The 15,990-nt window shown below is 38.6% G+C and overlaps 1 protein-coding gene across 4 annotated transcripts; it reads right to left on the bottom strand.

Moving 5' to 3' along the window:
- Positions 1 to 4,250: 4,250 nt before the first annotated feature.
- Positions 4,251 to 12,443, bottom strand: LOC106092050 (homocysteine-responsive endoplasmic reticulum-resident ubiquitin-like domain member 2 protein). 4 transcript variants are annotated; one of them, XM_059365115.1, is made up of 5 exons: positions 11,627 to 12,443; positions 11,140 to 11,391; positions 7,953 to 8,443; positions 5,223 to 5,618; positions 4,251 to 5,153 (listed from the first exon to the last, which is right to left on the bottom strand). In XM_059365115.1, the coding sequence occupies exons 2-5, from the start codon at positions 11,368 to 11,370 to the stop codon at positions 4,826 to 4,828; spliced, it is 1,446 nt and encodes a 481-aa protein (XP_059221098.1). In that variant the 5' UTR covers positions 11,371 to 11,391; positions 11,627 to 12,443; the 3' UTR covers positions 4,251 to 4,825. The 4 variants fall into 4 exon arrangements, with proteins under 4 accessions (XP_059221098.1, XP_013114255.2, XP_013114254.2 ...); XM_013258801.2 differs by having other exon boundaries at positions 11,751 to 12,443; XM_013258800.2 differs by having other exon boundaries at positions 11,140 to 12,443.
- Between the last annotated feature and the right edge of the window lie 3,547 nt (positions 12,444 to 15,990).

The raw sequence follows: 15,990 nt of genomic DNA, 5'->3' as shown, positions 1-15,990 counted from the left end.
CCTTTAGAGGGCGCAAATGCTGTCCGATTTCGCTGAAATTTTGCACGACGTATTTTGTTATGACTTTCAACAACTGTGCAAAGTATCGGTCCATAACCTGATATAGCAGCCATATAAACCGATCTGGGATCTTGACTTCTTGAGCTTTTAGAGGGCGCAAATGCTGTCCGATTTCCTTGAAATTTTGCACGACATGTTTCGTTATGACTTTCAACAACTGTGCAAAGTGTCGGTCCATAACCTGATATAGCTGCCATATAAACCGATCTGGGATTTTGACTTCTTGAGCCTCTGGAGGGCGCAGGTATTATCCAATTTGGCTGAAATTTTGTACAACGGCTTCTCTCATGGCCTTTAACATACGTGTCGAATATGGCATGAATCGGTTTATAGCCTAATACAGTTCCCCTATAAACCGATGTTCTTATTTTACTTCTTCAGTCACTAAAGTACGCAATTCTTACTAGATTTGGCTGAAATTTTATGCAGTGACTTCTACTGTGATCTCCAAAATTCATTCCATTATGGTCCGAAGCCGACCATAACATGTTTTTATCTGATTTGGCTGAAATTTGGACTTTAGAGTTTTATTAGAACTATCTACAACTGTGCCGCATATGTCCCAGATCGGTCCAACTTTAGGTGTAGGTCCATTACAAAACTACCCCCGATTTTTGGTATTTTGCTCTGGAATCAACATTTTTACTTCAATTTTTAGGCAAGCGCCAATTTCTCGGTGTTTAGAGTGGATATAATCAGAGTTCGAGAATGTTTTATACATTGTTGAAAAGGAATGGAAATTTCTTCTAAAATAAGGTACATATATTGCGTAAATAAGACGATCGGCTTTGCTTTTTAATGCCAGTTACATATGTATAATCGGATAGAATAGAGATATTTTATGATTATTTCTGTGATTTGTGGAAGAAATGATACAGATTAAAAGTTCCTTACACATACATATTTACAATAAAATGTGAGGTAGAACTTGGTATTTAACATCCCATTATTTGAAAATTTATTGTTTTCAGTATTTTGGCTGCCACGACCTCGTTTATGGCTAGAATATGGCGAGACATACCTTAAATTGTTGGAAGCATTTCAAACTTTAATTCATAGTAATAATAATCGCCGTAAAACTTTTCTCCCAATGTGAAACTTTGGAAATTTAGTACAAAAATGGGCCATATTGGTCTTGAGATAACGGAGTGGTTTGATATCGAAATTAGTCAAGTTAGCATTTAAAACTTTTCTTATTACCTCCGCTTTATGAAAATGGAAAGAAACGATGCCCAGAAATTAAAAAAACTTGAAATAAATAGGAGCATCTTTTTTGGAAAATTTTGACAAAAAAATTATATTTCATATTGAAAACGATGCCATTTTGAAATCGCTTAAGATATTGATGTCACTTTTTTTTTTTTTTGTCCACACACATACTGACACAATTTGTGTGAAATTTTTAAAATAGTACATAGCTTAAAAATTGACGTAGCTATTAGAAAAACACTGAAAAAAAACAAAGTTTTTTCTCCAGTGTTCTACATCATGCAGATCGGATCAGATCAGAAGTTATAGCCCCTTGATAGTTGGAGAAGAGGATAGTGGTCAACTTTAACACCCTGTATTAAAGATATGGACAATAAAAGCATTTTCCCTGAAAGCCTATGTCCTCCTCTACAAATATCTAGAACATTTTTATCACTCAGATCCCACTCAGGCCCACTGTGCGCCATAAGCCACAAAATGTTTAGCCCTCTTTCAAATAAAACAACAATTTATTGTGAAAAAACAGTAACACATAGCTAAAAAAACAATGACGTTTTAAACAATAAACTTTTTTTTACATACTATTTTGTTACTAGTTAACATTTTTAAACAACAATTTGCTTTATTTACCATTGAGACAAAATATGCTCGACTGATCAATTTTTTCTTCTCCGAAGTCGAAAAGTTTTTGACAAACAATCATCAATTTGTATTTGCGGAACTGAATTAAGTTAGGCCCTGGAGTTAGGCTTAGGAAACCTGTTCGGGAGCTCATGAAACCTGGGTTGATTTAAGGTTCGAAACATTCTCGGAACCAGAGTCTTGAACGCCGCCACACTCTCCACATAAATCTTCAGATATGAAGTCGATAAATCCCTTTTCAATATTTTATTTCGGCTATCGATATGGCCAGGTCTCTTCTGAAAGAATGGTGGGTACCCGTCAATCTCAACAACATATTCATATCGGGTGTCTCGGAGTAGACCCCAAACCAGCCCCTGGGTCCATCACTGACGACGAGCAGTCTCTTATCCCTCCAACAAGGACTGCGGAGTTTGAACCTCGACTCCGACCTCGAGCCGGAGTCAAAGTCGTAGTCGGACTATTTAGCAGGAGATGGAAACGGTTTCGGACTCAGGATAAGTTTACGTAACTCCAAAACATCGACATCGGTCGCCTCCGCAGCCTTGCCTCAAACACAGCACCCGTCTTCAATTTTAGCAACCAAAATTGAACTGGGGTCGCACCCTCCCTCAGCATGCCTAACTCCTTCAGCCTGAGCGCAACCTATGCGACGCAGTTCCGAAAGAGAATCTTAATGTGTTGCGCTCAACGCTCCCCGTGCCTAAAACCTTAACTCGAATTGGTCGATGTGCCAGATAGTCTGAGACCTTCGTCAGTCTACCCTCATTTAAAGCGTTTTAGCATTTAGTATTGAAATATGGCCGTACTCGCCCGCCTTATTTCAGCATGTTGAACTCTAATAGCTTGAGCCTAACCTTTGCGGCACAGTTTCGCATACGCGCCAGGTATTCTGATACTCAGTCTACGCTCTGCATTAATACCATCCAGAATTGGCGGGACAATTCCGAATACCGAACTCAAAGTTGCATATCGAACATCGCTTCTAGACCTGCACAAGATGTCGATTTTCAATTCCCTGATACGAGTCTTTTTATCGACAGTTCCTTTCGGCTTCTTTTCTTTGCTTTACTTTTCAAGAACAGTTTCGAATCGAGAACTAGGTATTTCGCCTTCTTCGACAGAGGTTAGCATGTCCGGGTTCGATTCCTGGCAGGACCATCAGAAAACATTTTCAGCGGTGGTTTTCCCCCTCTAGTGCTGGACACATTTGTGAGGTACTATGCCATGTAAAACTTGCGTCAGATCTGTGACACGACATCATATGCACATGCAATTAATATCGTACAATCCTAGTTCATTCAGTTTACTCCAAGGTTCTAGAGCACTCCTTCTTGTGGCTTTCCCCTTCTGACTACAATATCTCCCAAGCTTACATTGATAATTCTACCGCACAACAAATTACTCAATTGGGTAGTCATCCTTTCGCACAAGTTCGTGAAGAAACGTCTCCACCGACCTACCCTTGTCATGGGTGTTGTGACCTACTGAAAATTTCCGGTGTCAGTCGCTCCTAATCATCTTTCAAGTAGAAACGGTAACAGGCTGATGGGTCTATAAGTTGCAACTGTTGCAACCATGCCAGAATAACTGCAAGGAGTTCGTGCGGTAGCACCGGGATGGCTCTGTTCACTCCGGCCGATTAAAATGTCTAAATTTGACAAAGCAAATTATCTACAAACCTGACCAAACCAAAAATTGTGTCACTTAACCACTAAATTTAATGCACCAGGTTATTTTTCAAAGGAAAAGCTTATTTTTTATCCAATTGTATATTTTACTTCGGATGTTGTTCTCCTTGTGCCTGCTCGAAAAAAAAACACCTAAGGAGCACCGTTGACTGTGTTAGTTGACAACAATTTATTGTGTAACAATAACATGTCGTTAAAAAAACAGTGACATATTGTTTAACGGATGTTTATATTTATTTTTCAACAGCAACCATTTGCTTTGTTTACCTTTGAGATGGCAAAATATGCTCGACGGAACGATTTTTTCTTTCCCGAAATAGATAACTTTTTAAAAAATTACGATCGTAGGCCATGATCCAATTTTTACTTACGGAACGGAATTAATTTTTGAAGGGAAGAACTTTTTGCAATTGTTGACGATTTTGATGAGATTGTTTCTGTACCTGCTAAAAAATCTACGGTCGCACAGTAGGCCATTATCGATGTTCATCGAATAATAGAAAGAAAAATTGCGTTACAAATCTCTACTTTTGGACAGGTTCATATGCCTATTTCAGCTCTTTCAATTTGCATTTTCAACGGATTTCTGGAATATTTGCTTGCTTGGTTTTAAAATCCATAACATAGAACTAAAAAAAAATTGATGCCTAAGTTTTCATATTCAGTTTTATTATATTTATACATAAAGATTTTGATTTTCCAATAGATAACTAAACTAAAACTAAAGACACATTTTGCAATAATAAATAACACGTTAATATTTCGTTAATATAGGATAATTTTCATTCATTCTCACATTCATAATTTTCTATTCACAACAAATAAAAGTTGATGATGATTAATTTGGGGGGGCGCATGTATTATAAACTAAATTCAAGTAAAACAAACAATTTTCTGGTTATGGTGGACAATCTCACATATATCCACATTGAGTGAATGCAATGGCAGATAAAGATATGCAAGTCTTGTATGCAAGATAGATAATATTAGCTAAAATAAATCTAAATAATAACATATGTATGTGCATTATTGAATATGGTTGGGAACAAGAGTATAAGCTCCCACATATCAAATTAAATGAATAAAGCTCAGGAATAAATGGGAAGTGTAGTTTAGTTGCTACACAAGGGCTAACATATTATTAAGAAATTAAAGCATAATATCCATCACGCACTTTCATTGCTAAGGATTTTTTTTGTGAGTCGCTTTAGGCCTCTGGAACTTTACAGAGCCGGTGTTTCGGGCAGCAATGAAGTGAAAAATGTCACCACAAACGTACGCAGCGTGGACATCATAGACTCATTGTTGGCTGCATTATCACTGGGTACAATGTCGGAATTGGACGATGGTTGTTCAGCGGCTGCAATGTCATCATTTGCAGTGTTTTCTTGTGCAGCATTTACATTTTCTTGCTGCTGTTGCTGTTGTGGTTGCTGTTGATCTACACCCTGTCGAATTTGATCTACGGCTGCGTTTTGAACTGCATTGTTATTACGGTTCAAATTGTTGTTGTTTCGTTCGTGGCGTAAGCGAAACACACCAATGTGATACCTAATAAATAAGAACGAAAATTTTTGTGATTGGAGTTTGCAGACAAATAATGTGAACATTTTCACTTACAGGTATATGCCACCTGCTATAATCACCACAGCCAGACACCGTAAGGGCGAAGAGTTAAAGTATAGTATTGTCAAGAACAAAGCCAGACGAGTTATTGAGAATATATTATCAAGCCAGTCTCGATTATCGGCTTCATCCTGCGGCATATTGGGAAAACGAGGTTGCGGTGCAACTTGCGCCTGCGCCTGTTGCTCTGCATTTTGTGGCTGTTGTTGTTGTTCCGTCGCTGTAGCACTTGCAGCTGCTGAAGTTGTATGAGCCACTACCGAAGGCGATATCACAGCTTGAGGAAATTGAAGAAAGGGATTGTGTGGAAATGTGGAAAAAGGTGGTAATGCTGCCCCTGCACCACCAGTTCGGTTAGGATCGTCTGTAGTTCCATTTGGATTGTTGGGTCTGCAAAAAAAAAACAAATTTTATTGAGAATGTCATAAAAAAGAAAACATGAACAAAAATGCCTCAACTTTGATAGACTTAGCATACCCATGGATTCGACAAGTATGAATGCTTCTAGAGGCTCCAAAAATAAAAACCGTAGGTCGGTTTTTATGGCGACATATTTATATAAGAACTTATCTTAGCTTATTTGATTGGTAGGTGTTGAAGGATTATGGTTGACTACAAGCACAAAATTTAGCCGGCACGGGATAACTATGAGCACCACACAGGCTGGAACTTTGAGATCCCATCTATATGGTGTTCGTCTTCATCATGAGAAGCTCTGCGGATTGAGGAAAATTCCCTACGGAGTAGCTGCACCTTCAGTTACGGACAATCAGCGGCATCGAGTGGGGGGTCTCAGTGATAGGACAGGCGGCATCGGCTCTTGCTTAAATACTGATTGCCTATGATGGCAGATATGACAACGCGAGTTATCAGCTATTGGTCCTGTGGAGCGGAACAAGCTCGCTCGCGTATAGGATCTTAAAGAGGTTCGTTAGCTCCACATGCGAAATCGGAGGTCACCGTAGCGCAGTTTCAGCGTTGGTTATCTCCTCTTCCTTATGGAATGCAATTTTGCGGTGATTGCTTGGCTTTCGAGGCTTCAAGACACCGGTACTTAGGTCGGGACGCAATACCAGACATGAAGCAACTTAGGAGCATGGCAAGGAAGCCAATTAAGGATTTTGTTAGTAGCATGGAATTAAAATTTTATTTTTCGAGGTTGCTTTTTAGAGCGTACAACAAGCCGATTATTGACTTAGGTGTATGTCCATAGTGGCATGGGGCGGATTAATATTCTTTATATAGAGCTAATGAGGAATCCCCAGTTAAAAACTTATTTGAATATGAATCTGACGGTTCACTCACAAATTTAATATCAAAAGCAAAATTAATATCAAAAATTGTGCTTAAATACTGTCGATATTTTAATTTTTGGCTAAATATCGATATGGTTTATCCGGGTCTGAGAGACTGGATAAATTGCCGGTACAATGACATAAATATAAGGGAGAAAGTAGCACAGGGCACGCCACAGGGTGGCATTTTATCGCCACTATTTTGGATGACCATCATAAATAACCTATTACGGATGTTGACTGAGGAGGGATTTGAGTCCGCCTGCACATTGAGGAGCACATTTATAAGGCTCACAGATGTTGGGCACGGGCCGGGCCGTAGGTTCGAAATGGGTCCTGAATCCGAGGATAGTCCACTGGCTCTATAGCAGCGTCATTAGACCAATACTTTCTTACGCTTCAGTAGTTGGTGGACTGCGATGGAGAAAAAATGCAACGTAAGGATAATACAATAGGTTCAGAGAACATGTTGTCTTGGCGTAAGGGTGCCACTGCGGATATGAGAGTTATAGCGATGGGAGAATGGATTGAGGATGGGAGCACCTCATACCATCGTGGTATAATTAAGGCGACGATAGGAAACCTGAAAGGAAGGGAAGAGGTTTTCGATCGGATACCTGAGACGAATCAATGAATATCAATGACTGCGGCTCCAAGTTTTAAGTTCAATGCTCAACGACCCTACAAAGTAAATATTTTCATGACGTTTCACGTCCATGTCCGGCCGTCCGTGTCTCTGCCCGACCGTCTGTGAAAATCACGATAGATACGATTGTATAAACGAATAAAGCAAATAGCTCTTAATTTTGCTCAAATACTTCTTGTCGATGTCATCAGGGATTGTAAGTAGGCCAAATTGGCCAATGTTTAGATATAACTCCCACATAAACCTCACTCGCATCTTTTTCTTGAACCTTAAGTGCAATTCTGACCTGATTTGGCTGAAGTTTTGCATGAAGATTTCTGTTATAACCTCTAACTTCTAAGCCCTCTTTTTTTAGTTCCTGGATGCAAAGAGAATCCTGAAAAGATTCAAAAACTTTGATCCATAGTGGATGGAGGAGGAGGACATGTAAGATTCGGCACGGCTGAACTTATAACGCTCTAACATATTTTTTTTTTTTTTGACAATGTTCCTTTCGTTTATTTTTTTATAAAACTAATCTATTAATGTTTGCCTGATTCTTCTCAAAAATGGTATATTGGTCTGAAAGGCCACTGCATAGGTTAACGCCCCATATGAACTGATCACCGGGTGTTATTTAATGAGCCCTTTGAAGCTTAATTCTGTCCTCGATTAGTTTTCTTGAAAATTAACCACACATAAACTTATTTTTGACAAATTTTAGCGGAATCTATTGTGGTGGGTATTCCGTTTTTTAATGGAGTTTTCTTCCATTATACATTAATTAACATATAATATACTCACACTCGTAGACACTGTGCCATGTATTGTGAATAAATCTGTTGCATCCAGCTATGCATAGCGGCTTGTTGCATTGCCATAGCTTGCATATTGTATTGCCCATAGCCGGATAATGTCATTGGGGGACCGGCCCCTACTCCATTTGTAAGCACACTTTGGGGTAAATACTGTGAATAGTACGTCATTTCATCTGTAGTTTGAGCATTTTGGCGCTGCAAATTTCCCATGGTGTTCCTTTGGCGTAGACCATCATCTGACGAAGACGACGACGACGACGACATATTTGAGGTCACTGTTGAAGGTGATGTGGCTTTCGATTTTTTCAAATTGTTCGACGCAACCGGCGCAAATGGTGGTAGGTTTTTAGGCGTATAAACCAAGTGAATTATATGATTGTGAGTATAGACGTCCTTGTAGCTGCGTATAACATCCTTCAATTGAAGATTATCGTTTAATAGTTGGCCCGAGTATATCAACTTCTGATCAGCTGCTGGCTGCAAAAATAAAACAGAAACAAATCAGTTGACAAACATTACAAAACAAAGCAATAAATTATAAACAAATTCTTGAATATTCATTGAGCCCTTAGCACACTAACAAACATACGTAGTCAGAAATTTTGCTCATGCAATCATATGAGTTCGACAAGATACTGCCAAGTGGTAAATTATTATTATTAAATCAAAGCCCATTATTTGTTGTTTCTTTTCAAACTCATAGTGAAGGTGCGGGACATGTTTGATGCAGGGAAGATTTTGGAATAAAAAAGTTTCCAGCAAATGGCAAACAGCCACTTGTCGATCTTGCTGTGGCATATCGGCCAGCGCAAAAAAAAACAACAGCTGATAAGGAGGAAAAAGCTTTTTGATAACGACGAACCAGAAAAGAAAAACAAACACTTGAATAAACAACCACGTATTTGCCTTATGTGAATACAGCGACATTGGATTTTATTTACAACCAAGGGGAGTTATTTGTTTGGTTTAAAAACTCACATGCATAGGAAGTTGTGGTAAAACTCGAGAGAATAAGGCTCACATTGAAAAGTAGAACAGAATACAGGCTAGAGTCGTAATCATAGAGCATTAATTTATTGCCAAAATATGATATGATATTCGTTGGAAAAAACTAGAATTAGGCATATTCTGTTGTAGCAGTGTATTGTACATTGAGGCGGCAGAACTTGCCGATGAAGGACTCTATGGGGTAAATCCGGTACGTACAACCAGCTGCCATGGGATTGTGGAAAATCTGGAGCGCGTTTGATCGATATGGTACAGTCTACCATTTCTGGTCAAATTTTACAATTTGTTCTAGTCCCAACGTACTGCCATTTTAGACTGATAGACACACCAGATAAGTCAAACGAACGCAGTCTTAAGATCCACTAAAAGTTTCGTTCAACGAGAAGCCTAGGATATCAATAGGATATTTGATTACTGCAAACGTTGTATTGATATTTTCTCCATCTATATAAATGCGACAATAAGATCCTCGGACATGTATATATTGATGAGCAAGGCAAGATTAATGGTGACACAAAAACATAGTGGACTGTGTGGTGTTGTTGTTGTGGACCAGTACGTCTGACCTAGGGACACTCATCTTTTTCCTTTAACACTTTAACATCTTACTGGGGTAGGTAAGCAATCACCCAAACTTCGCCTCTGGATTAATGTTTTACTTTTCCAACATAAATTTGGTCAAATAGCGTTCACAGCTTACTTAAAGTAAAGGCAGTGGTCGCATATTGAAAAACAACACCACACAACATGCAATTCCATTAAAAATATTATAGTGCGTCATAAAAAACTTAAAACTAATTACAAAGCATTAGGAGAAAACAGTCCATAAACAATCTGTGATAAAATTACAAAAACATTGTTTGTTTTGATTTTCTCGTAGCGTAGAGGTTAGCATGTCCACCTATGACGCTGAACGACTGGGTTCAAATCCTGGCGAGACCATCAGAAAAAATTTTCAGCGGTGGTTTTCCCCTCCTAATGCTGGCAACATTTGTAAAGTACTGTGCCATGTAAAACTTCTCTCCAAAGAGGTGTCGCACTGTGGCACGCCGTTCGGAATCGGCTATAAAAAGGAGGCCCCTTATCATTGAGCTTAAATTTGAATCGGACCGCACTCATTGATATGTGAGAAGTTTGCCCCTGTTCCTTTGTGGAATGTACATGGGCAAAATTTGCATTTGCATTTTTGTTTCTTCCAAGCTACACACCCAGGAGTGAAGCTTCATACAAATATGCATGACGGTGACCTCCAATCCTCAATTGCGGCAGGGGTATATAAAAATGCTTCGGCGCGGGATGACTAAGGACACTACACGGGATGGAACTCTCGAGCTCCGGTTTGTGTGGTGTTAAATGAAATTTACTAAATTGGTCTCTGACATGGAAACAAACACAAAATTCAAAAAGCTATGGTGCCAACATATTTAGATAGATTCCAAAAAACGAAAATTTGATGTGCTAATTACAAGCTACAATTCGTTTAATTTGAACATCTTTTGTTTTGTATACTCCAACTAGTAATGGCAGCAATTAAAACGAAAAGCACTCTACCCCAAACAGGTTTCCCCATTGCCTGTCTATTTATCATGCCAGTCTGAAGCTAGGGAAAAATAAATACCTACCCAATTAAAATATTTATGTATATTAAAACAACGAACAGAAGCGGCAAAGGTATGCAAGCTCACTTCGAAAAGAAAAATGTTCTATTATTTATGAGGACTGTTTTTGAACTGATAGCCAAAGTTTGAAACTTTCGGTCGTGTGGGCATGGGAAACCTGCATCAAAACAGAAACTAAAGTGATCTATTTACTCAGGCCAATGCATCTCTCATCCGTGTGAAATGATGACATCGAATGTCATTATTACACTATAAATACCTGTGCCTTGAGTCCATATTAATATACAAGTTCTAGAATCTTGATGCTTCAACTTAGCCATCGTTTTTCGATTGTGTTGGGAGTTGAAATTAAACAAGCATTAAATTAATCATACGTTCCGCTTTACAATCCTTTCGCAGAGCTCACCATACAATTGAATCTTTCCTCACCCCGCGAACGCTTCTCATTGTCGAAACGGGTGTATCATACGATTGATGCTTGGGTTATCTCAAGCAAAATAAAATTCTAAATTAGAAATTGAGATGATGCTAATTATAACTACTTACCGGTTTACTGGGATACACTATGGCCAAATGGGATTTGAGTCTGCTGACGGTCCATGACAAATCGCTTTCAATGATTTGGTCATCGTATTGCTGATTGGAGGCTTTGATCAGGAGTTTCACATAGGATGATGACTTTGTTGTGGGCGGGGTGGTGGTGACAGCATCCAATTGCTTACTACTGGCCACAGCTGCCGCGGCAGATGTCGAATTGGCCGTATTGGTTTCGTCCATGATTATGGCGTTGCAATTAATCTGGAATTTAGATGCGAAATGATAGACTGACTTTCCTAGAATGTATGGAATTGTGGGGTTGGCTGGCCGTCGAAATGAAAGTAAAGTCGTGTGTGTTGTTGAATTTATTAATTTTTATGATATTTTTGTTATGTTTTATTGTGCTCTCCTCTTTTCTCTTTTCACGAGTCACACGCAAGCACACACACACACATCCAAGTACTCACAATATTCCACAATTGTTTTTGTAACTCACTTGTTATCTTGTTAATTTATTTGTTTTTGCGTTGCTCTATTCTTTCTCTCTTTTTTTTGTTTTTGTGTGTGTATGTGTTGAAAAATTATATCAATATATCTTGTCGTATTTCTGCATTTCTTACTTCGATTGTCTAGTATATTATCTTCTTCTTAGGGATATATAATAACTTCTTATATTCTCTAATAACTGTGAGGTTTTTAATTTTTTTTTTGTCTATATATCGCCTTGTATTCTTCCTTATTTGGGGAAATTCCGTTACAATCGTAGTCACAATTTTTTTCCTAATTTTTTCTGTTGTTTTCACCAGCCAGAGACAGTGTTGCCATCTCGTTAAACTATCAGCAATAAAGAGTTAAATGTGAAGAGTATATTTACAAAATCTCCACGAAAATTTTACGTAAGAATTTTAATTTATTCAAATCTTTGATGATGTTTTCAAACCGTGGCGTTTTGTCATTTATTCACTGTTCTCTGCTTGTGCTGATTATTGAACGTTGTTATCCTGTGTTAGCTCTTAGCAAAGTAAGTTGTTGTGGATGTGGATTTGCTGTTCAACCATCATTTGATATTTGAACAATTTGTTGAAGTACGATTGGTGGCCAGCGGTTCACGCACACACATGTAAAGGTGTTACGAATGACGTGGTTTAACAACACTCTTTTATTATTGCACTTTTTTGTTTGTATTTACTTTCACCACCCATAAAAGAATAATAAGCTAATAAATATTATATCAAATATTTTGAGGTTTTTAAAAACGGCTTAAAATCGACGTTATCTTAAGCTCGCCTTAATAACTTCTACTATCACAACACAAGTAAATCGTAAATTACATCAACAATTAACTCTTGATTGATTGGTAACACTAAAAAGGGCTGCCAATCTGAGACTAAACAAAATGTGGACGTATCGTGATGTACAACTTGTATTACGAAGTGAGTGAACGCAGGGTAAGCATTTTGGCAAACAATACAAATATAGAATAAATGAAAGGAAAATAATTAGATAGGCCCTTACTGAAGTTTATGTAACATATCCATTATGAATGGTTATGTAATCATTGGGTAATATGGGTGGAGGCCACCATGGCGCAGTGGTAATCATAGGCGGACGCCTATGACGCCGAATGCGTGTGTTCAAATCCTAGTGTGAACATCAGAAAAAATTTCCAGCGGTGGTTATCCCCTTACTAATGCTGGCTACATCGTAGCCCTTATCATTGAGAGAAGTATCCCCTGTTCCTTAATGGAATGTTCATGGGAAGTTTAGTAATATTGTTATTTTAAAATTGTATTGAGTCTTCTTCCCTTTTGGTTTGTACTATATTCGTTTTTCACAGCTGAAAACACATGATTCGTGATTTCTTTTTTTAAAACTATAAAAACCTCAAAAAATAAAACATAGTAATTTTATTAAAATTGTTTCATATATTATAAGGGAATATCCAAATCCCGTTTACACTGCTCTTTAAATCCGGATTTAATAGCTCGATCATCCGTTTTCCCTTCACAAAATCAACTGACGAGAGCCTTAAATCCGGATTTAATGAGCAGTGTAATCCGGGGTTCTACTGAATGAAATAAGCTAGTTTTTGTTGTTGTTGTTGTAGCAGTGTGTTGTACACTGAGGCGGCAGCCCTTGCCGATGGAGAACTCCATCGGGTCAATCCGGTACGTACAACCGGCTGCCATGGGATTGAGCTAGTTTTGTGTTTCAAAATCACGAAAGTAATCACAAAAAATTTCTCGGAAAGTGAACATAGTACCAGTCTTCAATCGTTAGCTACATATCCAATATATTTCATGTACTCATTTGGTATGAAAACGTACTTCATTATAAATGCGATAATTTGGCCATAGTTGTATAAACTCTGGCAGATGAACATGCTACATATTTTCCCCGCTTACAAATAGGGTACACATCCTAAAAACACTCACCCATAGGATAAGACGTATACCTAACTCATCATTCCGTTTGCATCGCTATGAAATATTGTCAGCGAATTATCTTGATATAGCAATGCCCGTCCGATCTTTAAATTTTCTGGCCTTTAGATGATGTCCGATATGGCTTATTGAGGTCATCTGATTTTACAGTTCTTAATTTAACTTCTTGAGCCGGTATAAGTCTTAACCTTTATCTGTTTTGACTAACAAATAGATGTAAGACGAATAAAAAGGCATCAAGTTTACCCGGGCCGAACTTTGGATTACCACCACAACTATATCGAAAAATTATCCAATCTCTCAAACGGACATGTACATTAAGGTGTCTAACACACAACATACTGGGTCAAATATCAATGAAGTCGAGTAATAAATGGACCCGAGTAATAAATGGACCCTCGGGACATCCGTCTATATGGCGCTCTATCCAAATATGGTGCGATCTGCATTATATAGGGAAAAGTGTGTAAGTGTCTATTACAAATCAAATTTCTGAAATTGGGTAATAAATTCGACATTAAATTTCGTTGTTGTAGCCATATTTATTTATGTACCGATCTTCGTCAGGCTTCATAGTTTACCTCGATACCGCTGATTGTAGGCGACTGCGGTTGCAGCTACAACGTATATGGAGCATTCCACAACCCGAAATCTGTGGGAGCGACCGGTAACTCTCAGCTGAGCTTGTTTTTGTAGCCACATTTTTATGTGAAGATGGCGATCCTCGTCAAGCTCCTGCAGGTGAGCAAGCTAGTTCTGGTCGAAAGGACCGAAACTGGGTGATAATTGGTTACTTAAAGGCGCCAATAACTCCCTTTGTCATATCGAGCATCATAGGCACTCAGTATTTGTGCAAGAGCTGGTTCCGCCCAGCCTCTCACTGAGACTCTCTGCTAGTTATTGCTGATCGTCCGCGACTGACATTGCAGATACACAGTATGGTGCATTCCACTATGCGCAACCTGTGGACGCGCCCGGTAGCTCGCAGCTAAGCTTTTCGGGACAGCAATGAACACCACACAGATTGGACCTCAATGTTCTAGCCTGTGTGATGCTCACACTATACCGTGCCGGGTAAGCTGATCTACTCCTGAGGATGATTAACAACACACAAATCGTAGCGTAGAGTCCAAACCCGTGTGGGCCTCATGGTCATCCCGTGCCGAGGAAGACATTAAATCGTAAGAGCGATCTCAAGGCGGATTTAAAAAGGTTGTCTTAGTTAAAAGCCGGCAGTGTTTGACGGTATTAAGATGTTATGTTTTTGTTTGCATTCTCTTTATTATTATCTTCTTTCTCGCATATTCTCTGCTCATGTACCCACACGTATAACCACACGCACACAAATTTCTTCGTGTGTGTGTTGGCAAAATGTTGATCAGCTTGATGACAAGATGGCGGATTGCAGCATATGATTTGTGGTTGTTGTACAAATGAGACCGCCTTTAATTCTCAATCAATAATACCTGCACACTTGACAACAGCATCGAACAAAACACTCAGTTTTTGAGGCTTATATGTGTTTGAAGCTTCATTTTAAGGAAGATACTCCAATTTCATGTTTTGGGCGGTTCAAAACATAATGCTAATTCTTTTAAAAGTTTCGGTTTATTATTCGGGCACATAATACCTGTAGCACTTTCAGAGTCCTTTTTTCGGAGTGGCGTCAAATCGTGGTGATTTTTCTCCATCATCATGACAAATTGTTCTTCGGGAACCCTTCCTTTTTATACCCACCACCGTAGGATAGGGGGTATATTCATTTAGTCATTGCGTTTGTAACACATCGAAATATCAATTTCCGACCCTACAAAGTATATATATTTCGGATCGTCGTAAAATTCTAAGACGATTTAACGATGTCCGTGTGTCTGTCCGTCCGTCTGTTGTAATCACTCTAGATCCTTCAATAATTGAGATATTGAACTGAAATTTGGCACAGATACGTCTTTTTGATTTGGATATAACGGGTCTAATGCCCATAAAAACTTTATTTTTCGTTCGACTTTGCTGAAATTTAAAACAGTGAGTAGTTTAAGGCTTCCCGACAACTGACCCAAATATGGTACAGATCGGTCCATATTTAGATATAGCTGCCATATAGACCGATCTCCCGATAGAGGGTCTGAAAAAATTTCATTTATTACCCGATTTCGGTGAAATTTAAAATAGAGGGTTATTTTAAGCCTCCCGACATCTGACCTAAATATAGTTCAGATCGGACTATATTTAGATGTGGCTGCCATATAGACCGATCTCCCGATTGAGGGTCTGAAGGCCATTAAAGCTTTATTTTTTATCCGATTCTGCTAAAATTTGAAACAGTGAGTTGTTTTAAGCCTCCCAGCATTCGACTCAAGTATGGTACAGATCGGACTATATTTAGATATAGATGTCATATAGACCGATCTGCCGA

The sequence above is a fragment of the Stomoxys calcitrans genome, chromosome 3, assembly GCF_963082655.1.
Source record: "Stomoxys calcitrans chromosome 3, idStoCalc2.1, whole genome shotgun sequence".
NCBI lineage: Eukaryota > Metazoa > Arthropoda > Insecta > Diptera > Muscidae > Stomoxys > Stomoxys calcitrans.
This window is presented reverse-complemented; position numbering and strand designations above follow the sequence as displayed.

Bases quoted from the DNA above. Each gene is read 5' to 3' on its own strand.
- LOC106092050 (XM_013258800.2), bottom strand. From the start codon at position 11,370: ATGGACGAAACCAATACGGCCAATTCGACATCTGCCGCGGCAGCTGTG. The intron at 8,444-11,139 runs GTAAGTAGTTAT...TTATTTTTGCAG, and splicing joins TAGTGTATCCCAGTAAACCG to CCAGCAGCTGATCAGAAGTT. The intron at 5,154-5,222 runs GTAAGTGAAAAT...CTTATTTATTAG, and splicing joins ATAGCAGGTGGCATATACCT to GTATCACATTGGTGTGTTTC.